The sequence below is a fragment of the Somniosus microcephalus genome, chromosome 2 (assembly GCF_052327205.1).
Source record: "Somniosus microcephalus isolate GS21.2 chromosome 2, FLI_Smic_1.0, whole genome shotgun sequence".
In the NCBI taxonomy this organism is placed as follows: domain Eukaryota; kingdom Metazoa; phylum Chordata; class Chondrichthyes; order Squaliformes; family Somniosidae; genus Somniosus; species Somniosus microcephalus.
This window is the reverse complement of record NC_140988.1, coordinates 254673384-254699505: the sequence shown is the minus strand read 5'-3', so window position 1 is coordinate 254699505 and position 26122 is coordinate 254673384. Positions and strand designations below refer to the sequence as shown.

Below are 26122 nucleotides of genomic sequence, written 5' to 3'. Positions count from 1 at the left end.
AATATCAGACCTGCACCACTCCTGTCCCACAGGGGAATAGGACTGCTCCCAGCCAGACAGAGGGAGAGATGCACAGGACGTACGCAATACCTCAGACAGAAACAATCCATTAAGAGACAATAAGCAGATGTGCAGCAGCATCTACTTCCGCCTTATGGATCAAGGACTAATTAATAGAAAGAACTGTAACCAAATTGTATTAACTTTTGTAGACAACTGATGTGATCTTTTTTTTCCCACACTTAGACACGACAAACACGTACCACTCTTTAACCTATCATAGTAAAAGATCAAACTTAACATGAAATCTTTATATATTTCGACCTGGAATATCCAAGGTCTACGCTCTTCACTGCGAGAAGTGAAAAGTAGGACCCCAGAGTTCATAGATGAAACTAAAGACCTAGATATTATCATTTTACAGGAAACTTGGTATAAAGGAAAAGAACACACTGGCTGTCCCCAAGGGTACACTGAGCTGGTGGTCCCCTCCACAATAAATTACCAAGTGTAACCCAAGGCAGAGACTCTGGAGGCATACTGATCTGGTTTAAAACAGAACTTAAGAATTACATCAAATTTATAAAAAAGGGCGAAAACCATATGTGGCTCAAACTTGAGAGGGAGATTATCTCAAACACCCAAGATGTTTACATTTGCGCACTTTATATCCCTCCAATCGATTCCCCGTACTTTAAAGAGGACACCTTCTCCAACATGGAGGGGGAAATTATCCAATACCAGGCCCAGGGGAACGTGTTGATCTGTGGGGACCTCAATTCAAGAACGGGCGAAGAACCAGACTTCACCAATAATCAGGGAAACAATTACGTTTTCGGGAATAACCACTTTGACATCCCTTCCCTTCCATACAGGCATAACTGCGACAAGCAGTCAAATACCAACGGAAAACAGCTACTACAGCTCTGTCGAAACCTGGGTCTGTACATTGTCAATGGTAGGTTCATAGGAGACCTCCTAGGAAGATCGACCTATTGCTCACCTCTTGGCTGCAGCACAGTAGACTATATGATTACAGACTTAGACCCATCCTCTTTCAGAGCATTCACAGTCAAACCACAAACAACACTGTCAGATCACAGTCAAATTACTATGTTCCTCAAAAAGACAGAAACAAACAACATAGAAACACAACCCAGTAAACTGTACAACACCAAAAAATCGTACAGATGGGCCAAAAACGACACGGAAAAATACCAGAAAACAATTAGCAATGCATCAACTCAAGCTCTCTTAGACACCTTTCTGGATAACATATACACTCACAATAAAGAAGGCGTAAACCGGGCAGTTAGTAAACTAAACAATATTTTTGATAATTTGGCAACAAATGCAAACTTGAAAGCTCGCAAGAACAAACCCAAAACAAAAAACTATGAAAAATGGTTTGACCGAGATTGCCATAACATGAGGAAAAAACTTAGAAAAATATCAAACCAAAAACACAGACATCCAGAAAACGAGGAACTACGCCTTACTTATTGTCAGACACTAACACAATACAGAAACACACTCAGAACCAAAAAAGAGCAATATATTAAGAATACACTCAGCTCCATGGAGGAATCCATTGATTCCAATTGTTTCTGGGAAAACTTGAAAACACTACACAAAAAACAACACGACGATTTGGCCATTCAAAATGGGGACACATGGGTAAACCACTTTGAAAAATTATACCAGAAAAACACACTAAGACCAGAGCAACACCAAATATGCAAAAAACTGGAAAAGCTAGAAATGGCCATAAAAGATAACCAAAGCCCGCTGGACGCCATAATAACAGAAAAAGAACTTCTTGAAAAACTCAAGGACCTGCGACCAGGAAAAGCCTGCGGGACAGACGGCATACTAAACGAGATGATTAAACACACAGACAACAAAATGAAACTGGCTATCCTAAAACTCTTCAACTTGGTTCTGAGTGTCGGTTATTTCCCTGATATCTGGAACAAAGGACTCATAACGCCCATATACAAAAGTGGGGACAAAATCGACCCAAACAACTATCGAGGCATCTGTGTAAACAGTAACCTGGGGAAGGTATTCTGTAGCATCATAAACAAAAGACTTATAAACTTCCTTGAGGAGCACAATGTCTTGAGTAAAAGCCAAATTGGATTCCTGCCAAACTATAGAACATCCGATCATATCTTCACCCTACAGACCCTAATTGACAAACACGTTCACCATAACAAAAGCAAAATCTACGCATGCTTTGTAGATTTCCAGAAGGCTTTTGACTCCATCTGGCATGATGGTTTATTCCTGAAACTTATCGAAAGTGGGGTAGGAGGGAAAACATATGATGTAATTAAATCAATGTATACAAACAACAAATGTGCAGTTAAAATTGGAGACAAACAAACAAAATACTTCCCACAGGGGCGGGGGGTGACGCAGGGCTCGCCAATCTCACCAACACTCTTTAATATTTACATAAATGGATTGGCAAAACTACTTGAACAATCTACAGCACCCGGCCTCACCCTATATGAATCCAAGGTTAAATTCCTCCTCTATGCAGACGACCTGGTTCTGCTGTCACCTACTAAAGAGGGGCTACAGCAAAACCTGGACCTGCTGGAGTCGTACTGCCAGACTTGGGCCCTGACAATAAATCCCCAAAAAACCAAAGTCCTTGTGTTCCAGCAAAGATCCAAACATCAGGGACCCAAAATAAATTTCACAGTAGGAACAACCAAAATTGAACAAACCACTAACTACACATACTTGGGCTTAAAAATCAGTTCTACGGGAAACTTCAAACTGGCTGTGAATGAACTGAAAGAGAAAGCAAGAAGGGCTTTCTATGCCATCAAAAAATCAATCCAAATAGAAATCCCAATTAGCATTTGGCTCAAAATTTTCAAATCAGTAATTGAACCAATTGCACTCTATGCCAGTGAGGTATGGGGACCGCTAACTCAACAAGAATTTGCAAAATGGGACAAACACCCAATTGAGATCCTACATGCAGAATTCTGTAAAAGTATCCTCCGGACTCAAAGGAAAACAGTAAACAATGCATGCAGGGCGGAACTAGGCCAATATCCATTAATAATCACTATCCAAAAAAGAGCCACCAAATTTTGGAATCACCTACAAATGAGCAATCCCCAATGCTATCACTACGACGCCCTGAAATGCCAAGAGCTGACCATAAACATAGAAACATAGAGATAGGAACAGGAGTAGGCCATTCGGCCCTTCGAGCCTGCTCCGCCATTCAATGAGATCATGGCTGATCTTCGTCTGAGATCATAGCTGATCTTACCAGTTCAGTACCCCGTCCCCGCCTTTTCTCCGTAACCCTTAATCCCCTTAGCCTTCAGAAATATATCCAATTCTCTCTTGAAAATATTTATTGAATTAGCCTTCACAGCCCTCTGTGGCAGGGAATTCCACAGGCTCACCACTCTTTGAGTGAAGAAATTCTTCCTCATCTCTGTTTTAAATGATTTGCCCGCTATTTTTAGACTGTGGCCCCTGGTTCTGTGCTCCCCGGCCATTGGAAACATTCTCTCTGAATTCAGCCTGTCCAGGCCTGCCATAATTTTATATGTTTCGATGAGATCCCCTCTCAATCTTCTAAACTCCAGTGAGTACAAGCCCAAACTATTTAATCTCTCTTCGTAGGTCATTCCCACCATTCCAGGTATCAGCCTGGTGAATCGCCGTTGCACTCTTTCCATGGCAAGAACATCCTTCCGCAGATAGGGCGACCAAAACTGTACACAATACTCCAGATGCGGTCTCACCAGCACCTTGTACAGCTGTAGTAAGGTATCCCTATTCCTATACTCGAACCCCCTTGATATGAAGGCCAACATACCATTTGCCTTCTTGATCGCCTGTTGCACCTGCATGCTCTCCTTCAGTGACTGGTGCACAAGAACACCCAGGTCCCTCTGCACTTCCCCATCTCCCAATCTATTGCCATTTAGATAATAATCTACCCTCCTGTTTTTACCCCCAAAGTGGATAACCTCGCATTTATCCACATTATAGTGCATCTGCCACGTATCCGCCCATTCCCCCAACCTGTCCAAATCGCACTGTAGCCTCCTGACATCCTCATCAGAGCCCACCCCTCCTCCTAGTTTAGTGTCGTCAGCGAATTTGGAAATATTGCATCCAATTCCCTGATCCAGATCATTTATATATATTGTGAACAGCTGGGGTCCCAGGACAGATCCTTGCGGCACCCCGCTGGTCACTGCCTGCCACTCCGAAAACGAGCCGTTTATTCCAACTCTCTGTTTTCTATCCGCCAGCCAGTTCTCTATCCACGTTAATACTTTGCCCCCAATCCCATGAGCCTTAATTTTGCATGATAATCTTTTGTGTGGAACCTTATCGAAGGCTTTCTGGAAGTCAAGGTACACCACATCCACTGGCTCTCCCCCATCTATTTTACCAGTTACTTCCTCAAAAAATTCCAGCAGATTAGTCAAACACGATTTACCCTTTGTAAATCCATGTTGACTCTGTCCGATCCTTTCCCCATTTGTCAAGTGCTCCGCTATTTTATCCTTAATAATGGACTCTAGCATTTTGCCCACAACCGATGTAAGGCTTACTGGTCTATAATTCCCTGCTTTCTCTCTACCCCCCTTTTTAAATATTGGGGTAACATTAGCTACCTTCCAATCCACGGGTACTGTTCCCGAGTCAATGGAGTTCCGGAAGATGATCCTTAGAGCATCTGCTATCTCCAGGGCCACCTCCTTAAGTACCCTAGGATGTAGTTTATCAGGCCCCGGGGATTTGTCGGCCTTCAGTCCCCTCAACTTACCCAACACCATATCCCTAGAGATACTAATTTCTGTCAGCTCCTCCCTCTCATTAGTCCCTATGTTTGCCGATATTCCTGGGAGGTTATTTGTGTCCTCCTTTGTGAATACAGAACCAAAGTATGAGTTTAATTGGTCTGCCATTTCCTTATTCTCCATTATATATTCTCCCGAATCGGACTGCAAGGGACCGACTTGGGATTTTACCAGTCTTTTCCTCCTGATATACCGATAAAAGCTTTTGCAGTCTGTCTTTATGTTTGCTGCAAGTTTACTTTCGTATTCTATTTTCCCCTTCCTGATTAATCCCTTTGTCCTCTTTTGCTGTATCTTGTACTGCCCCCAATCTTCCGGTCTGGTGCTTTTTTTTGCCAGTTGATATGCCCTTTTTTTTGATTTTATGCTGTCCCTAATTTCCCTCGTTATCCACGGTTGAGTCACCTTTTTAGGTTTATTTTTATGCCAAACCGGTATAAACATGTTCTGGAATTCTTCCATTCTATCTTTGAATGCTTGCCATTGTCTCTCCACTGTCAATCCCCCCAGAAACACCACCCAATCAATCTTACCCAATTCCCGTCTCATACCCTCGTAATTCCCTTTATTTAAGTTCTGGACCTTAGTCTCTGATTCAATTTCCTCACTCTCCATCTCGACTGAGAGCTCGATCATATTATGATCGCTCTGACCCAAGGGGCCTCGTACAAGAAGATTGCTGATAAGTCCCTTCTCATTGCACAATACCCAGTCTAAAATGGCCTGATCTCGAGTCGGCTCCTCGACATATTGGTCCAGATAACCGTCCCGAAAACATTCCAGGAATTCCTCCTCCTCAGAATTTTTACTAATTTGGGTAGTCCAATCAATATGTAAATTAAAGTCACCCATGATGACAGCTGTGCTCTTATCGCACGCTTCTCTAATTTCCCTTTTTATGCCTTCCCTCACCTCCATATTACTATTTGGAGGCCTATATATCACACCCACTAACGTTTTCCTCCCCTTGCTATTTCTCATTTCTACCCATACAGATTCCGTTTCATCCGAGTTAATATCCTTCCTTTCCATTGCATTAATCCCCTCCTTTACCAGCAATGCTACCCCACCTCCCCTACCTTTTTGCCGATCCTTCCTAAATATTGTATATCCCTGGATGTTAAGTTCCCAGCCTTGCCCACCCTGCAGCCACGTTTCTGTAATCCCAATCAAATCATACTTGTTTACCTCTATTTCCACAACTAATTCATCCACCTTGTTCCTAATGCTTCTAGCATTAAGATACAAAGCCTTCAGGCTTGCTTTTTTCACACTCTCATTATGAATTAGTTTGGCCCTTTGTGTTTCTCTCCTTTGCTTATTGCTTCTCACCTTTCTACCATTTATTTCTGACTTCATATGACTTCCCTCTTTTCCACTACCTAGGTTCCCATCCCCCTGCCAAATTAGTTTAAATCCTCCTGAACCGCCCTAGAAAATATTACCCCGAGGACATCGGCTCCCTCACAGTTCAGGTGTAGACCGTCCCCTTGGTACAGGTCACTCCTCCCCAAGAACTGGTTCCAATGCCTCAAGAATTTAAATCCCTCTCCCTTGCACCACTGCTCAAGCCACGTATTTAGCTTATCTATCTTACTCTCTCTAAACTTATTAGCTCGTGGCACTGGAGAATACCCTCAGTCAACCAGTCCTGGGACTCAGTGAAGTAACTACTAACAATACTAACAATAACCAGCCCCAGGACAGTGACAGGGTAACACAAAGAATTCGACCCAACACAATCGTCGCTAAGCAAAAGGAAAAATATCTGACATATTGGGCAGAAACAACAAAAACCCAAAGCAAACTCAATTGCTACTTGGCCCTAAACAGACAATACAACATAGCTGATTACCTGACCATGGTAAAGGATAACAAACTGAGAAGAACCTTGACAAGGTACAGACTTAGCGAACATAGCCTAGCGATCGAAAAAGGCAGACACAGGCAGACCAGGCTGCCAAGAGAGGACAGGATATGCTCTCACTGCAGTCAGGGAGTGGTGGAGACAGAGATGCACTTCCTCACAGCTTGTGGAAAATATCAGGGCATCAGGGAGAATTTCTACCAAAAATTCTCACAAATATGCCCTGATTTCAGAAATCTGAATGACAACCAAAAACTCCCATTCCTACTGGGAGAGGAGAGAAGCTGTATAACACTGGCGGCACATTATGTTACAGCTTGCCATGAACAGAGGGACAACCAGTAAACTAAGAAAAAAATATATATAAACAATGCGAATGTATATTTATACACTCAGGGATATACCTGTTTATACACTGTATGAATAGAACTGCGTTTATGTGCTAAACCATAAATGTATTTTGATGCTTTGGCAACATAAGATGTAACTTATCATGCCAATAAAGCGATTTGAATTGTGAATTGTGAATTGTGAATGGCGGAGCAGGCTCGAGGGGCCGAATGGCCTACTCCTGCTCCTATCTTCTATGTTTCTTTGTTTCTATATCTGATATTGCATTCTCATGGAACAGGCTCAGTTTGGATCAGTCCAAATAAATTCAATTTGCATTGATTCACAACTGCTCTCTTATTCTCACCTGATTCAGTCAGAAACAGTACAAGTTACTTTCTTTAGAGACATCGCTGGCAAATAACAATTCTTTGTGCTTGGGTTTTAGGAATTTGACAAAGCAAACACACGGACAGTACATCAGCTTTTCTGGGAAATCGATGAGATGCTGTTTGAGGGAAAGGTGAGCTGTCGTACTGAAAGCATTCAAACTGAGTGTCGAGAATGGACGGAACGTTCACCCCAGCTCAGGCGAGTACTTCACAAAATAGAATAAGTCACCTATCTCCAGATAACAGCTAACGACATCATTAACAGAAACAATAAGACAAAAATAGCCATTTATGCAGTGAGGATGAGAAAATAATATGGGGGGCAGGGGAGTTAACCAGGCGAGTGAGCAGTTAACATGCCCGGGTGACTTACCTGCCAATTTCCTGCCTGCTTCGTGCCGATCCTGATTTTACCTGCTCTTCTGAGCAGGCGGCAAAGATACCCACCTGGTGGGGTCCTTTAAAATGACATGATCGGGCCATGACTGAAATTTTAACTCAGCCCGAGTAGGCAATCCACTGCGGCTTTCCTACCAGTTTGAAGCTGCTCAGAAGAGGATCGAGAGGTGAGGAAGCTCTGAAAGGTAAGTTTTTTACTGTTCTTTGTGGGGCCAGGAGGAGCAGGAGTGCTCATCTAGGTGCCACAAAATAAGTTTAGGCCTCCCCTACCCTAGACTCATCCTTTCCGCGAGACCCTCGCAGAACCCCCCCCCCCCACACGCGGTGGCTCATGCTGCTCAATTTTCCGCAGCCCAGCTGTTGATTCCCGGCTATTCTGGGCAGAAAGTAGACCTGCAGCACAGTAATGAGGCCCGACACGTAAAATCGCTGTGGTCTCGTGCTGCTGTCAGGCGGGTGGGAATTCACATGAGGTGGGTTTTAACTACTGCCGGAGTCCTGCTGGGAGCTAAAATCCCACTCATGTAAAAGGAATAAAAATGGAAATCTGACACAAAAACAGAAAATGCTGGAAAGACCGAGCAGGTCCGTCAGCATCTGTGGAGAGAACAGATGAGTTAACGTTTAAGGAATAACCCTTTATCAGAACAAAACAATGAAAAGTAAACAATCATTCAAATGGAATCAAAACCAAGGGGGCAGAAAAGGGGGGAAATACAAGAGAATATTGCTGAATGATTTGTAACCTGTTTAAAAGAAAAGCAAGAGATGGTTAGATGATGATGTTGTGATCTGGAATGCACTACCTGAAAGGATGGTGGAAACAAATTCAATAATAACTTTCAAAAGGGAATTGGATAAATAATTGAAGGGGAAAAATTGCTGAGCTATGGCAAAGGGCAGGGGAATAGAACTAATTGGATAGCTCTTTCAAAGAACCGGCACTGGCACAATGGGCTGAATGGCCTCCATCTGTGGTGTATCATTCTATGATTCTTTTGACCAAGAAGATGTTAGCATCAAAGAATTAAAAGAATCATAAAAGAAGAAAGGAAAGCAAGAGGATGAGGCAGTGAGAGGTGAATCAGGTCTGAAGCTGAAACAGGAGAAGCTGGTGAAACAGGGCAAAAGAAGGAAAAAAACCAAAAGCAGAAAACGCTGGAGGACCTCAACAGGTCAGGCAGCAACCAATTGCTGAGGGAAGGTTTTATCCCTGATACATCACCGGACTCGTGTTTTATCGACGGATGCTGCCTGACCTGATGAATACTGCATTTTCTGTTTTTCCAGCACCTGCAGTATTTTGCTTTTTACTCAAGAAAAAAAACCAGGCTGGCACCAAGGTCACAGACTCCTCCGCTAGCACTGTGCTCTGACAAAGAGCCCCAGGATCCCACCCTGACACCAAGGTCACAGACTCCTCCACTAGCACTGTGCCCTGACAAAGAGCCCCAGGATCCCACCCTGACACCAAGGTCAGAGACTCTTCCGCTAGCACTGTGCTCTGACAAAGAGCCCCCAGGATCCCACCCTGACACCAGGGTCACAGACTCCTCCGCTAGCACTGTGCTCTGACAAACAGCCCCAGGATCCCACCCTGACACCAAGGTCACAGACTCCTCCGCTAGCACTGTGCTCTGACAGAGTCCCCAGGATCCCACCCTGACACCAAGGTCACATACTCCTCCGCTAGCACTGTGCTCTGACAAAGAACCCCAGGATCCCACCCTGACACCAAGGTCACAGACTCCTCCGCTAGCACTGTGCCCTGACACAGAGCCCCAGGATCCCAACCTGACACCAAGGTCACAGACTCCTCCGCTAGCACTGCGCCCTGACAAAGAGCCCCAGGATCCCACCCTGACACCAAGGTCACATACTCCTCCGCTAGCACGGTGCTCTGACAAAGAGCCCCAGGATCCCACCCTGACACCAAGGTCACATACTCCTCCGCTAGCACTGTGCCCTGACAAAGAGCCCCAGGATCCCACCCTGACACCAAGGTCACATACTCCTCCGCTAGCACTGTGCCCTGACAACGCGTCCCCAGGATCCCACCCTGACACCAAGGTCACAGACTCCTCCGCTAGCACTGTGCTCTGACAGAGCCCCCAGGATCCAACCCTGACACCAAGGTCACATACTCCTCCGCTAGCACTGTGCTCTGACAGAGCCCCAGGATCCCACCCTGACACCAAGGTCACATACTCCTCCGTTAGCACTGTGCCCTGACAAAGAGCCCCAGGAACCCACCCTGACACCAAGGTCACAGACACCTCCGCTAGCACTGTGCTCTGACAAAGAGCCCCAGGATCCCACCCTGACACCAAGGTCACAGACTCCTCCGCTAGCACTGTGCTCTGACAAAGAGCCCCAGGATCCCACCCTGACACCTAGGTCACAGACTCCTCCGCTAGCACTGTGCTCTGACAAGTGACCCCAGGATCCCACCCTGACACCAAGGTCACAGACTCCTCCGCTAGCACTGTGCTCTGACACAGAGCCCCAGGATCCCACCCTGACAGCAAGGTCACAGACTCCTCCACTAGCACTGTGCTCTGACAGAGCCCCAGCATCCCACCCTGACACCAAGGTCACAGACCCCTCCGCTAGCACTGTGCTCTGACAGAGCCCCCAGGATCCTACCCTGACACCAAGGTCACAGACTCCTCCGCTAGCACTGTGCTCTGACAAAGAGCCCCAGGATCCCACCCTGACACCAAGGTCACATACTCCTCCGCTAGCACTGTGCCCTGACAAAGCGTCCCCAGGATCCCACCCTGACACCAAGGTCACAGACTCCTCCGCTAGCACTGTGCTCTGACACAGAGCCCCAGGATCCCACCCTGACAGCAAGGTCACAGACTCCTCCACTAGCACTGTGCTCTGACAGAGCCCCAGCATCCCACCCTGACACCAAGGTCACAGACCCCTCCGCTAGCACTGTGCTCTGACAGAGCCCCCAGGATCCCACCCTGACACCAAGGTCACAGACTCATCCGCGAGCACTGTACTCTGACAAAGCCCCAGGATCACACCCTGACACCAAGGTCACAGACTCCTCCGCTAGCACTGCGCTCTGACAACGAGCCCCAGGATCCCACCCTGACACTAAGGTCACAGACTCCTCCGCTAGCACTGTGCCCTGACAAAGAGCCCCAGGATCCCACCCTGACACCAAGGTCACAGGCTCCTCCGCTAGCACTGTGCTCTGACACAGAGCCCCAGGATCCCACCCTGACACCAAGGTCACAGACTCCTCCGCTAGCACTGTGCTCTGACACAGAGCACCAGGATCCCACCCTGACACCAAGGTCACAGACTCCTCCGCTAGCACTGTGCTCTGACAAAGCCCCAGGGTCCCACCCTGACACCAAGGTCACAGACTCCTCCGCTAGCACTGTGCTCTGACAAAGAGCCCCAGGAACCCACCCTGACACCAAGGTCACATACTCCTCCGCTAGCACTGTGCTCTGACAAGTGTCCCCAGGATCCCACCCTGACACCAAGGTCACAGACTCCTCCGCTAGCACTGTGCTCTGACAAGTGTCCCCAGGAACCCACCCTGACACCAAGGTCACAGACTCCTCGGCTAGCACTGTGCCCTGACAAAGTGCCCCAGAATCCCACCCTGACACCAAGGTCACAGACTCCTCCGCTAGCACTGTGCTCTGACAGAGCCCCCAGGATCCCACCCTGACACCAAGGTCACAGACTCCTCCGCTAGCACTGTGCTCTGACACAGAGCCCCAGGATCCCACCCTGACACCAAGGTCACAGACTCCTCCGCTAGCAATGTGCCCTGACAAAGAGCCCCAGGATCCCACCCTGACACCAAGGTCACATACTCCTCCGCTAGCACTGTGCTCTGACAAAGCGTCCCCAGGATCCCACCCTGACACCAAGGTCACAGACTCCTCCGCTAGCACTGTGCTCTGACAGAGCCCCCAGGATCCCACCCTGACACCAAGGTCACAGACTCCTCTGCTAGCACTGTGCTCTGACACAGAGCCCCAGGATCCCACCCTGACACCAAGGTCACAGACTCCTCCGCTAGCACTGTGCCCTGACAAAGAGCCCCAGGATCCCACCCTGACACCAAGGTCACATACTCCTCCGCTAGCACTGTGCTCTGACAAAGCGTCCCCAGGATCCCACCCTGACACCAAGGTCACAGACTCCTCCGCTAGCACTGTGCTCTGACAGAGCCCCAGGATCCCACCCTGACACCAAGGTCACATACTCCTCCGCTAGCACTGTGCTCTGACACAGAGCCCCAGGATCCCACCCTGACACCAAGGTCACAGACTCCTCCGCTAGCACTGTGCTCTGACAAAGCCCCAGGATCACACCCTGACACCAAGGTCACAGACTCCTCCGCTAGCACTGTGCTCTGACAACGAGCCCCAGGATCCCACCCTGACACCAAGGTCACAGACTCCTCCACTTGCACTGTGCCCTGACAAAGAGCCCCAGGATCCCTCCCTGACACCAAGGTCACAGACTCCTCCGCTAGCACTGTGCTCTGACACAGAGCCCCAGGATCCCACCCTGACACCAAGGTCACAGACTCCTCCGCTAGCACTGTGCTCTGACACAGAGCCCCAGGATCCCACCCTGACACCAAGGTCACAGACTCCTCCGCTAGCACTGTGCTCTGACAAAGCCCCAGGGTCCCACCCTGACACCAAGGTCACAGACTCCTCCGCTAGCACTGTGCTCTGACAGAGAGCCCCAGGATCCCACCCTGACACCAAGGTCACAGACTCCTCCGCTAGCACTGTGCCCTGACAAAGAGCCCCCAGGATCCCACCCTGACACCAAGGTCACAGACTCCTCCGCTAGCACTGTGCCCTGACAAAGAGCCCCCAGGATCCCACCCTGACACCAAGGTCACAGACTCCTCCGCTAGCACTGTGCTCTGACAGAGCCCCAGGATCCCACCCTGACACCAAGGTCACAGACTCCTCCGCTAGCACTGTGCTCTGACACAGAGCCCCAGGATCCCACCCTGACACCAAGGTCACAGACTCCTCCACTAGCACTGTGCTCTGACACAGAGCCCCAGGATCCCACCCTGACACCAAGGTCACAGACTCCTCCGCTAGCACTGTGCCCTGACAGAGCCCCAGGATCCCACCCTGACACCAAGGTCACAGACTCCTCCACTAGCACTGTGCCCTGACAGAGCCCCAGGATCCCACCCTGACACCAAGGTCACAGACTCCTCCGCTAGCACTGTGCCCTGACAAAGAGCCCCAGGATCCCACCCTGACACGAAGGTCACAGACTCCTCCGCTAGCACTGTGCTCTGACAAGTGTCCCCAGGATCCCACCCTGACACCAAGGTCACAGACTCCTCCGCTAGCACTGTGCTCTGACACAGAGCCCCAGGATCCCACCCTGACACCAAGGTCACAGACTCCTCCACTAGCACTGTGCTCTGACACAGAGCCCCAGGATCCCACCCTGACACCAAGGTCACAGACTCCTCCACTAGCACTGTGCCCTGACAAAGAGCCCCAGGATCCCACCCTGACACGAAGGTCACAGACTCCTCCGCTAGCACTGTGCTCTGACAAGTGTCCCCAGGATCCCACCCTGACACCAAGGTCACAGACTCCTCCGCTAGCACTGTGCTCTGACACAGAGCCCCAGGATCCCACCCTGACACCAAGGTCACAGACTCCTCCACTAGCACTGTGCTCTGACACAGAGCCCCAGGATCCCACCCTGACACCAAGGTCACAGACTCCTCCACTAGCACTGTGCTCTGACAGAGTCCCCAGGATCCCACCCTGACAGCAAGGTCACAGACTCCTCCGCTAGCACTGTGCTCTGACAGAGTCCCCAGGATCCCACCCTGACAGCAAGGTCACAGACTCCTCCGCTAGCACTGTGCTCTGACAGAGCCCCCAGGATCCCACCCTGACACCAAGGTCACAGACTCCTCCGCTAGCACTGTGCCCTGACAAAGAACCCCAGGATCCCACCCTGACACCAAGGTCACAGACTCCTCCGCTAGCACTGTGCTCTGACAGAGCCCCCAGGATCCCACCCTGACACCAAGATCCCATACTCCTCCGCTAGCACTGTGCCCTGACAAAGAGCCCCAGGATCCCACCCTGACACCAAGGTCACAGACTCCTCCGCTAGCACTGTGCTCTGACAGAGCCCCCAGGATCCCACCCTGACACCAAGGTCACATACTCCTCCGCTAGCACTGTGCTCTGACAGAGCCCCAGGATCCCACCCTGACACCAACGTCAATACTCCTCCGCTAGCACTGTGCCCTGACAAATAGCCCCAGGATCCCACCCTGACACCAAGGTCACAGACTCCTCCGCTGGCACTGTGCTCTGACAAAGAGCCCCAGGATCCCACCCTGACACCAAGGTCAGAGACTCCTACGCTAGAACTGTACTCTGACAGAGCCCCAGGATCCCACCCTGACACCAAGGTCACAGACTCCTCCGCTAGCACTGTGCTCTGACACAGAGCCCCAGGATCCCACCCTGACACCAAGGTCACAGACTCCTCCGCTAGCACTGTGCTCTGACATAGAACCCCAGGATCCCACCCTGTCACCAAGGTCACAGACTCCTCCGCTAGCACTGTGCTCTGACATAGAACCCCAGGATCCCACCCTGACACCAAGGTCACAGACTCCTCCGCTAGCACTGTACTCTGACAGAGCCCCAGGATCCCACCCTGACACCAAGGTCACAGACTCCTCCGCTAGCACTGTGCTCTGACAGAGCCCCAGGGTCCCACCCTGACACCAAGGTCACAGACTCCTCCGCTAGCAGTGTGCTCTGACAAAGAACCCTAGGATCCCACCCTGACACCAAGGTCACATACTCCTCCGCTAGCACTGTGCCCTGACACAGAGCCCCAGGAACCCACCCTGACACCAAGGTCACAGACTCCTCTGCTAGCACTGTGCCCTGACAAAGAGCCCCAGGATCCCACCCTGACACCAAGGTCACAGACTCCTCCGCTAGCACTGTGCTCTGACAGAGCCCCAGGATCCCACCCTGACACCAAGGTCACAGACTTCTCCGCTAGCACTGTGCCCTGACAAAGAGCCCCAGGATCCCACCCTGACACCACGGTCAGAGACTCCTCCGCTAGCACTGTGCTCTGACACAGAGCCCCAGGATCCCACCCTGACACCAAGGTCACAGACTCCTCCACTAGCACTGTGCCCTGACAAAGAGCCCCAGGATCCCACCCTGACACCAAGGTCACAGACTCCTCCGCTAGCACTGTGCTCTGACAGAGCCCCCAGGATCCCACCCTGACACCAAGATCCCATACTCCTCCGCTAGCACTGTGCCCTGACAAAGAGCCCCAGGATCCCACCCTGACACCAAGGTCACAGACTCCTCCGCTAGCACTGTGCTCTGACAGAGCCCCCAGGATCCCACCCTGACACCAAGGTCACATACTCCTCCGCTAGCACTGTGCTCTGACAGAGCCCCAGGATCCCACCCTGACACCAACGTCAATACTCCTCCGCTAGCACTGTGCCCTGACAAATAGCCCCAGGATCCCACCCTGACACCAAGGTCACAGACTCCTCCGCTGGCACTGTGCTCTGACAAAGAGCCCCAGGATCCCACCCTGACACCAAGGTCAGAGACTCCTACGCTAGAACTGTACTCTGACAGAGCCCCAGGATCCCACCCTGACACCAAGGTCACAGACTCCTCCGCTAGCACTGTGCTCTGACACAGAGCCCCAGGATCCCACCCTGACACCAAGGTCACAGACTCCTCCGCTAGCACTGTGCTCTGACATAGAACCCCAGGATCCCACCCTGTCACCAAGGTCACAGACTCCTCCGCTAGCACTGTGCTCTGACATAGAACCCCAGGATCCCACCCTGACACCAAGGTCACAGACTCCTCCGCTAGCACTGTACTCTGACAGAGCCCCAGGATCCCACCCTGACACCAAGGTCACAGACTCCTCCGCTAGCACTGTGCTCTGACAGAGCCCCAGGGTCCCACCCTGACACCAAGGTCACAGACTCCTCCGCTAGCAGTGTGCTCTGACAAAGAACCCTAGGATCCCACCCTGACACCAAGGTCACATACTCCTCCGCTAGCACTGTGCCCTGACACAGAGCCCCAGGAACCCACCCTGACACCAAGGTCACAGACTCCTCTGCTAGCACTGTGCCCTGACAAAGAGCCCCAGGATCCCACCCTGACACCAAGGTCACAGACTCCTCCGCTAGCACTGTGCTCTGACAGAGCCCCAGGATCCCACCCTGACACCAAGGTCACAGACTTCTCCGCTAGCACTGTGCCCTGACAAAGAGCCCCAGGATCCCACCCTGACACCACGGTCAGAGACTCCTCCGCTAGCACTGTGCTCTGACAGAGTCCCAGGATCCCACCCTGACACCAAGGTCACAGACTCCTCCGCTAGCACTGTGCTCTGACAGAATCCCCAGGATTCCACCCTGACACCAAGGTCACAGACTCCTCCGCTAGCACTCTGCCCTGACAAAGAACCCCAGGATACCACCCTGACACCAAGGTCACAGACTCCTCCACTAGCACCGTGCTCTGGCAGAGCCCCAGGATCCCACCCTGACACCAAGGTCACTGATGTGCCTTCAATAACTCAAAGACAAGGATTTTAAAGGACTCAACTGAAGGCTTTTAATCAGTAAGAACATAGCAGCATAGCAGGTCTTCCCACATCGAGTTCATCTGGTAGTGAGTGACTCATACAGCTCCTGAGGCCTTTATATGGCAAAAGACAGAGGCGTAGCCAATACACACAATAGGAACAAAAGGGTGTGGTTCACACAATACAAGCAGGTAAAATACAAGCAGGTCTGATGAAGGCATATTTCATCACAGTCACATACTCCTCCGCTAGCACTGTGCCCTGACAAAGAGTCCCCAGGATCCCACCCTGACACCAAGGTCACAGACTCCTCCGCTAGCACTGTGGTCTGACAAAGTGTCCCCAGGATCCCACCCTGACACCAAGGTCACTGATGTGCCTTTAGTAACTCAAAGACAAGGATTTTAAAGGACTCAACTAAAGGCTTTTAATCACTAAGAACATAGCAGCACAGCAGGTCTTCCCACATCGAGTTCATCTGGTAGTGAGTGACTCATACAGCTCCTGAGGCCTTTATATGGCAAAAGACAGGGGCGTAGCCAATACACACAATAGGAACAAAAGGGTGTGGTTCACACAATACAAGCAGGTAAAATACAAGCAGGTCTGATGAAGGCATATTTCATCAAATTCACCCCTTCTACAGATTTAGTCTGTCCGGGGGTGTGATAGTCCTTCCTGAACGTCGCAACAGTACCTCGGGTTCTGACCGGGAGTCCGTGGTGCCCTCCTGGGCATACCCATGTGCCGGGGGTGTTGCAGGTACTTCTGGGGGTGGTGAGGATACCTCTGGGGTTGGTGGAGGTTCTTCTGGGGGTGGTGGTGATGGGTCGTCGTCGTCGCTTCCTGCCGAGGCGAGGTCCTTTATGGACACGGTGTTTTCACGCCCGTCGGCGTGCTTGACATACGTTTACTGTGGGTTTGCGTGGAGTAGGTGTACTGCCTCCACGAGGGGATCCGTTTTGTGGCCCCTCACATGCTTCCGTAACAGGAATGTCCCTGGGGTGGAGAGCCACGAGGGTAGGGATACTCCTGAGGTTGAATTGCGGGGAAAAACAAACATATTCTCGTGAGGAGTGGCATTAGTAGCAGTACACAGTAGCGACCTTATCGAGTGGAGTACGTCTGGGAGGACCTCCTGCCAGCGGGAGGTGGGGAGGCCTTTAGACCTTAGTGCTAAGGTGACCGCCTTCCACACTGTCGCGTTCTCCCTCTCCACTTGCCCATTACCCCGGGGGTTATAACTAGTGGTCCGACTCGTGGCTATCCCCTTCGACAGCAGGTATTGGCGCAGTTCATCGCTCATGAATGACGCCCCCCTGTCAGTGTGGATGTAGTTAGGCATGCCGAACGTGCAAAACAGGTTGCCGAGGCACTTGATGACCGTGGCACTGGTCATATCTGGGCAGGGGTAGGCGAATGGGAAGCGGGAGTACTCGTCCACAGTGTTGAGAAAGTACACATTGCGGTCGGTGGAGGGGAGTGGTCCCTTGAAATCTAAGCTCAGGCGCTCGAATGGCCGTGTAGCTTTGATCAGGTGGGCTCGGTCGGGTCTGAAAAAACGGGGCTTGCATTCCGCACAGGTGCGGCAGTCCCTGGTCATAGACCGGACCTCCTCGATGGAATAGGGCAGGTTACGGGATTTTATAAAGTGGAATAGCCGGGTGACCCCCGGGTGGCAGAGGCCATTGTGGAGGCCCTGTAGCCTGTCCCCCTGGATGCTGGCACACATCCCTCGTGATAGGGCGTCGGGGGATTCGTTGAGGGCCCCCGGCCTATATATTATGTCGTACTCAAACATGGAGAGTTCGATCCGCCACCTGAGAATTTTGTCGTTCTTGATCTTCCCCCTCTGTTTGTTGTTAAACATGAAGGCTACCGACCGCTGGTCGGTAAGCAGGGTGAAGCGTTTGCCGGCTAGGTAGTGCCTCCAGTGCCGCACTGCCTCCACTATGGCCTGGGCCTCCTTATCTACCGAGGAGTGTCTGATCTCGGGCCCTTGGAGGGTTCTTGAGAAAAAGGCTACGGGCCGCCCATCCTGGTTGAGGGTGGCTGCTAAAGCGAAGTCGGACGCATCGCTTTCGACCTGGAAAGGGATGTTTTCATCCACTGCCCGCAGCGCGGCCTTCTCAATGTCGTGTTTAATGCTGTTGAAGGCGGCGTGGGCCTCGGCTGTGAGCGGGAAGGACGTTGATTTCAGGAGGGGATGGGCCTTGTCGGAATAATTGGGGACCCATTGGGCGTAATAGGAGAAGAACCCCAGGCACCTTTTCAGGGCCTTGGGAGTGTTTGGTAGGGGTAGCTCCCGTAGGGGGCGCAATCGGTCGGGGTCCGGGCCGATTTCCCCGTTTTCCACCACGTAGCCCAGGATACAGAGGCGCGTGGTGCTAAAGACACACTTATCCTCGTTGTAGGTGAGATTGAGTCTGAGGGCGGTTTTCAGAAATCTCGCGAGGTTCGAGTCGTGGTCTTGCTGGTCGTGGCCGCAGATGGTGACGTTGTCTAGGTATGGGTAGGTGGCTGGTACTGCATTCGATGATACCCTCCCGCTTGAGTCTTTTTACTTCCGACGCAATGAACCGTCTATCCTCCCAGCTGTACCGCCTACTCTTGGTCGCTATGGGTCGGCAGTTGGGTGCGAGGTTGGCGAACAGAGAGGGCGGCTTGACTTTCAGGGTAGCCAGACCGCACACTGTGAGGGGCGGCTGGGACCCACCGTAGGTAAGCGTGATACTTTGGTGGTGGCACTGGAAGTCCAGACCCAAGATCACGCTCACACAGAGATCTGGCATTATCAATAGTTTAAAATCTCTGTAATCATTGCCTTTTACCGACAACATAACCGCGCAGAAACCTGTAATTTTTGAGGTATGAGTCTTATCGGCCATGGCGATTTTGCCCTGTGTGGGGACTATCGTTAGAGAAAGTCGTTTTACCAGGCTAGGATGAATAAAGCTTTCGGTGCTCCCGCAGTCAATCAAGCATTTAACCTTGTTCCCGTTTACCTCTATGTCCATCATCGATTTAGACAACGGATGTGGCCTGGATTGATCCACTGTGATCGAGGCCACCAGTGGGTCCTGGAGGTCCGTGTAGTCGGGGCAAGATGGTGGACTCCATGAGGGTGGACAAGATGGCTTCCAAGATGGCCGCTCCCACGGCGCACACGCGGCAGTGGTGGAGTTGGAGGCGGGGTTCCCTCTGCAGACTTTGCTGAAGTGTCCTTTCTTCCCGCATTTAAAACAGGTGGTGCCCTTCGCTGGGCACAGATGCCTGGAGTGTTTGTCCTGACCGCAGAAGTAGCATTTCGGGCCCCGATGCATCGCGGCAGTAGTGGGGCTCCTGGGTGGAGGCTGGGGCTCCGATGGTGCTGGGCTGGCCTGAGACCTGGGAGGTGAAGATGGCTTCCAAGATGGCGGCCCCCACGGCGCGCACGAGGCGGAGTGGGCCGCGTGGCCTGGGGAACAGGATTCAGAGTTCCTCTGGGCCATATCCAGCGATCGCGCTATATATATAGCCTGTTTTAAGTCCAGTCCCTCCTTTTCAAACAGTCTCTGCCGAATATAATTTGAACTGAGGCCCGCAATAAGGGAGTCTCGAATCAGCTCCTCCGTGTACACGATGGCAGACACGGCCTTACAGTTACAGTCTCTGCCCAGTACTTTTAGGTTTAGTATAAAGTCCTCTAGTGACTCACCATGCCGCTGCGTGCGAGTAGTCAGAAGATGCCTGGCGTACACCACGTTTATTGGCCGCGCGTAGTGGGCCTTCAGGATGGTGCAGGCCTCCTCGTAGCTGGTGGCATCTTGGATGAGAGGGGAGACCCGATGGCTCACCCAGTTTCGCAGGATTCCCAGTTTCATGTCTCCGGTAGCGGTTTCGGCTGCGGCTATGGCAGTGGATGAGTTTGCAATGAAAAATTCGAAGCATTGGAACCAGTGTCCGAACTGTGTGGCTGCGTCTGAGGCATGGGGGTCCAGATCCAAGCGCTCTGGTCTCAGGAGTCGATCCATCTTGGTGTTTTAGTGATTAAAATTGATGTGATTCAATAACTCAAAGACAAGGATTTTAAAGGACTCAACTAAAGGCTTTTAATCAGTAAGAACATAGCAGCATAGCAGGTCTTCCCACATCGAGTTCATCTGGTAGTGAGTGACTCATACAGCTCCTGAGACCGTTATATGGCAAAAGACAGGGGCGTAGCCAATACACACAATAGGAACAAAAGGGTGTGGTTCACACAATACAAGCAGGTAAAATACAAGCAGGTCTGATGAAGGCATATTTCATCACAGTCACATACTCCTCCGCTAGCACTGTGCCCTGACAAAGAGTCCCCAGGATCCCACCCTGACACCAAGGTCACAGACTCCTCCGCTAGCACTGTGCTCTGACAGAGATCCCCAGGATCCCACCCTGACACCAAAGTCACAGACTCCTCCGCTAGCACTGTGCTCTGACAAAGAACCCCAGGATCCCACCCTGACACCAAGGCCACAGACTCCTCCGCTAGCACTGTGCTCTGACAGAGTCCCAGGATCCCACCCTGACACCAAGGTCACAGACTCCTCCGCTAGCACTGTGCTCTGACAAAGAACCCCAGGATCCCACCCTTACACCAAGGTCACAGACTCCTCCGCTAGCACTGTGCTCTGACACAGAGCCCCAGGATCCCACCCTGACACCAAGGTCACAGACTCCTCCGCTAGCACTGTGCTCTGACAGAGCCCCAGGATCCCACCCTGACACCAAGGTCACAGACTCCTCCGCTAGCACTGTGCTCTGACACAGAGCCCCAGGATCCCACCCTGACACCAAGGTCACAGACTCCTCCGCTAGCACTGTGCTCTGACACAGAGCCCCAGGATCCCACCCTGACACCAAGGTCACAGACTCCTCCGCTAGCACTGTGCTCTGACAAAGAGCCCCAGGATCCCACCCTGACACCAAGGTCACAGACTCCTCCGCTAGCACTGTGCTCTGACACAGAGCCCCAGGATCCCACCCTGACACCAAGGTCACAGACTCCTCCGCTAGCACTGTGCTCTGACACAGAGCCCCAGGATCCCACCCTGACACCAAGGTCACAGACTCCTCCGCTAGCACTGTGCCCTGACAAAGAGTCCCCAGGATCCCACCCTGACACCAAGGTCACAGACTCCTCCGCTAGCACTGTGCTCTGACAAAGAGCCCCAGGATCCCACCCTGACACCAAGGTCACAGACTCCTCCACTAGCACTGTGCTCTGACAAAGAGCCCCAGGATCCCACCCTGACACCAAGGTCACATACTCCTTGATGCGCTATCAATTACTCAAAAGACTGAGGTTAAGCGAGTAACTAACAGGCTTTTATTAACAAGAGAACGAAGATGTGCCTCGAGTGGTCGACCAGTCCCGAATACAGAGGGACTGTGGAGCAGTCACCTTTATACCTGGACTCGTGGGAGGAGTCAGCCGAGGCATGTACAGACATGTACACAGTGGAATACAAACACACCCACAGGCAGGTATAACAGTGGTTTACCACATTCACCCCTTGTTTAAAAATGAGTCCGGCGGGGTGAAGTGTATTAAAAGTTTGTGTATTGGAGTCTCTCCGGAGGTCTTGTCTGCCGCTGTGATCGACGTGGCGACGGCAGGGGTAGTGAAGCTTCCGGTGTCGAGTCCCGCGTAGGCTGGGGCACTGGTGTGTAGTCCTCGTGGGTGTCTAGCGGGTCGCGGGACCCAGGCTGGGGTTGGATATTGGATCGTGGAGGGGGGTGGTAGTGGGTAGTGGGTTACTGGGGCCCCCGAGGGTGCGAGGTCTCGTATGGAGACTGTGTCCTCCCGCCCGTCCGGGTACGCAATGTAAGCATACTGGGGGTTGGCGTGGAGGAGGCCGACCCTCTCGACCAGGGGGTCTGTTTTATGGGTCCTCACGTGTCTTCTCAGTAGGACCGGCCCTGGGGACGTCAGCCATGGTGGTAGCGATGTCCCCGATGTGGACTTCCTCGGGAAGACAAACATTTTCTCATGAGGGGTGGCGTTAGTGGCAGTGCAGAGCAGTGACCGAATAGAGTGGAGCGCACCGGGGAGCACATCCTGCCAGCGGGAGGTCGGAAGGCCCCTAGACTTTAAGGCTAGCAGGGCGGCCTTCCAAACTGTCGCATTCTCTCTTTCCACCTGTCCGTTCCCCCGGGGGTTGTAACTGGTGGTCCTGCTTGTGGCAATACCCCTAGCGAGCAGGTACTGACGGAATTCGTCGCTCATAAACGATGAGCCCCGGTCGCTATGGATATAGCTGGGGAAACTGAACAGGGTGAAGAGGTCGTTCAGACATTTAATGACCGTGGCACTGGTCATGTCCGGGCAGGGGATGGCGAACGGGAAACGGGAGTACTCATCAATAATGTTGAGGAAGTACACATTGCGGTCGGAGGAGGGGAGAGGCCCTTTAAAATCAACGCTCAGGCGCTCGAAGGGGCGAGTGGCTTTTATCAGGTGAGCCCTGTCTGGTCTATAAAAGTGCGGTTTGCACTCAGCGCAGACTTGGCAGTTCCTGGTCATGGTCCTGACCTCCTCAATGGAGTAAGGCAGGTTGCGGGCCTTGATGAAGTGGAAGAACCTGGTGACCCCCGGGTGGCAGAGGTCATTGTGGAGGGCCCGCAGTCTATCGATCTGCGCGCTGGCGCAGGTGCCACGCGATAGAGCATCCGGGGGTTCATTGAGCTTCCCGGGCCGGTACAAGATCTCGTAATTGTAGGTGGAAAGTTCGATTCTCCACCTCAAGATCTTGTCGTTTTTGATTTTGCCCCTCTGCTTGTTGTTAAACATAAACGCAACTGAACGCTGGTCAGTGAGCAGGGTAAATTGTTTTCCGGCCTGGTAGTGCCTCCAATGACGCACAGCCTCCACAATAGCCTGGGCCTCCTTCTCAACAGCGGAGTGTCTGGTCTCCGGGCCCTGGAGGGTTCGTGAAAAGAAGGCCATGGGTCTCCCCGCCTGATTAAGGGTAGCGGCCAGGGCAAAGTCGGACGCGTCGCTTTCCACCTGGAAGGGGATGGATTCGTCCACTGCGTGCATGGTGGCTTTGGCAATGTCTTCCTTGATACGGTGGAAGGCTAAGCGGGCCTCTGCCGTCAAGGGAAAAGAGGTGGACTTGATCAGCGGACGGGACCCACTGGGCGTAATAGGAGAAAAACCCTAGGCACCTCTTCAGGGCCTTGAGGCAGTGTGGCAGTGGGAGTTCCATAAGGGGACGCATCCGGTCGGGGTCGGGACCGATGACTCCGTGTTCCACAACACAGCCAAGGATGGCGAGGCGGCTTGTGCGGAATATGCACTTCTCCTTGTTATACGTCAGGCTCAGGAGTTGGGCGGTGCAGAGGAATTTTTCGAGGTTTGCGTCATGGTCCTGCAAGTCATGGCCGCAGATGGTCACATTGTCCAGATATGGGAAAGTGGCCTGCAATGCATTTTGATCGACCATCCGGGCCACAGTGGTTTACCACACTCCTCCGCTAGCACTGTGCTCTAACAAAGAGCCCCAGGATCCCACCCTGACACCAAGGTCACATACTCCTCCGCTAGCACTGTGCTCTGACAAAGAACCCCAGGATCCCACCCTGTTTTGCCAACTTTTCCTGTAATGATTGCTCTCCCTTGGCCTCTGGGCCTATTGTTGCTTCTTTGGATCTCTCTTTTGTTTTTCCATTAAGATGCTCAGCTAGTAATGTAGGAATCAACGGATTCCTATCTAAATCACTGAGGTTGAGGCAGTTCAGTAAATTAACCGAATTTAATTAAACTGGTGAACAAAACAAAAACATGCAGAAGCAACAGCAAACAGGTCTACACAGTAACTAGTTCCACGAGGTCTGAACTCAGAACCTTCCACCTCTGACGTCATCACGTCATCACGTTTCCCGCCACTCGGGGCACCACTTGACCAACGTGATGACGTCATCGCGTTGTTTCAGGGTTTTTACAGAAAGCTTGTTTACACTCGGCAAACGGACATAGGTGCTGTAACATTGCTTTAAAGACAGTTATTCATTTGTACAGGAGTTCATTGGTGGTTTTACCACAGTAACTTATTTAGAAAGAACCTTAAATAAGAACTGGGCAGAGGCCTGAACAGTGAGCAATAAGTAGGGCGTAGGCCTAGAGAGTAAGTGGTAAGCAAGACAAGCCTGAGAGATAAATATAAGAAGGTTAGATACAAAGAGCAGTGAGCAGAGCAGAGGTCTGAAGGAAAACAGCAAATGAGATAGAGGCTTGTAATATGAGTGGTAAGTATGGTCAGAGGCTAGGAAGTCAGGAATGGACACATCAGAACCTGGACAAAAGTCACGGGTCTGGACGGTGAGCAGTAAGTGGGATATTGAACTGGAAATTGAGCTGACAAAATTTACATGGGAATGCAAAGTGTTTGGGCAACAGTCAGGTTTTTAAAAAATTTGTTTGTAATAAATATTGGGAAGACCGAAGCCATTGTCTTCAGTCCCCACCACATACTCCATTCCCTAGCCACAGACTCCATCCCTCTCCCTGGCCACTGTCTGAGGCTGAACCAGACTTTTTACAACCTTGGTGTCCTATTTGACCCTGAGCTGAGCACTGACCCCATATCCTCTCCATCACCAGGACCGGCTACTTCCCCCTCTGTAACATCGCCTGTCTCTGTCCCTGCCTCAACTCATCTGCTGCTGAAACCCTCAGCCATGCCTTTGTTACCTCTAGACTTGACTATTCCAATGTTCTCCTGGCCGGCCTCCCATCTTCCACCCTCCATAAACTTGATCTCGTCCAAAACTCTGCTGCCCGTATCCTAACTTGCACCAAGTCCTGTTCACCCATCAACCCTGTGCGTGCTGATCTACATTGGCTCTCTGTCCGGCAATGCCTCAATTTTAAAATTCCCATCTTGTTTTGAAATCCCTCCATGGCCTTGCCCCTCCCTATCTCTGTAACATCCTCCAGTCCTACAATCCTCCAAGATCTCTGCGCTCCTCCAGTTCTGGCCTCGTGCGCATCCCCCGTGATTTGAATCGCTCCACCATTGGTGGCAGTGCCTCCAGCTGCCTAGCCCCTAAGCTCTGGAATACCCTCCCTAAACCTCTCCGTCTCCCTACCTCTCTTTCCTCCTTTAAAACCCTTCTTAAAATCTACCTCTTTGACCAAGCTTTTGGCCACCTGTCCTAATATCTCCTTAAGTGGCTCGGTCTCAAATTTTGTTTGATAATCGCTCCTGTGAAGCACCTTGGGAAGGTTTACTAGGTTAAAGGCGCTATATAAATACAAGTTGTTGTTTGTTTACATATTTTGCTTTCACAGAATCACAGAAACCCCACAGTGCAGATAGAGGCCATTTCGGCCCATCGAGCCTGCACCGACACATATCCCACCCGATCCCCGTAACCCCACATATTTAATCCCCCCTAACACTAAGGGTCAATTTATCATAGCCAATCAACCTAACCTGCACATCTTTGGACTGTGGGAGGAAACCGGAGCACCCGGAGGAAACCCACGCAAACACGGGGAGAATGTGCAAACTCCACACAGACAGTCATTGTGCACTTTCACATGCAAAAAGCAAGAAGATATAATCGAAGGAAAAACAGTCTAATCTTGAATGACGCAGAAACGCTAT

General features: G+C 51.4%; 1 protein-coding gene across 3 annotated transcripts in view; it reads left to right on the top strand.

Annotated features, from left to right (window-relative positions):
• The window catches only part of fam149a (family with sequence similarity 149 member A), a 213866-nt gene that overhangs the window by 99264 nt on the left and 88480 nt on the right, over positions 1-26122 (top strand). For all 3 annotated transcript variants that reach the window (XM_085970968.1, XM_085970959.1, XM_085970951.1), the window contains exon 4: positions 7499-7641. In XM_085970968.1, coding sequence (XP_085827094.1) covers positions 7499-7641 — 143 coding nt within the window. The remainder of the gene's footprint in view (positions 1-7498; positions 7642-26122) is intronic.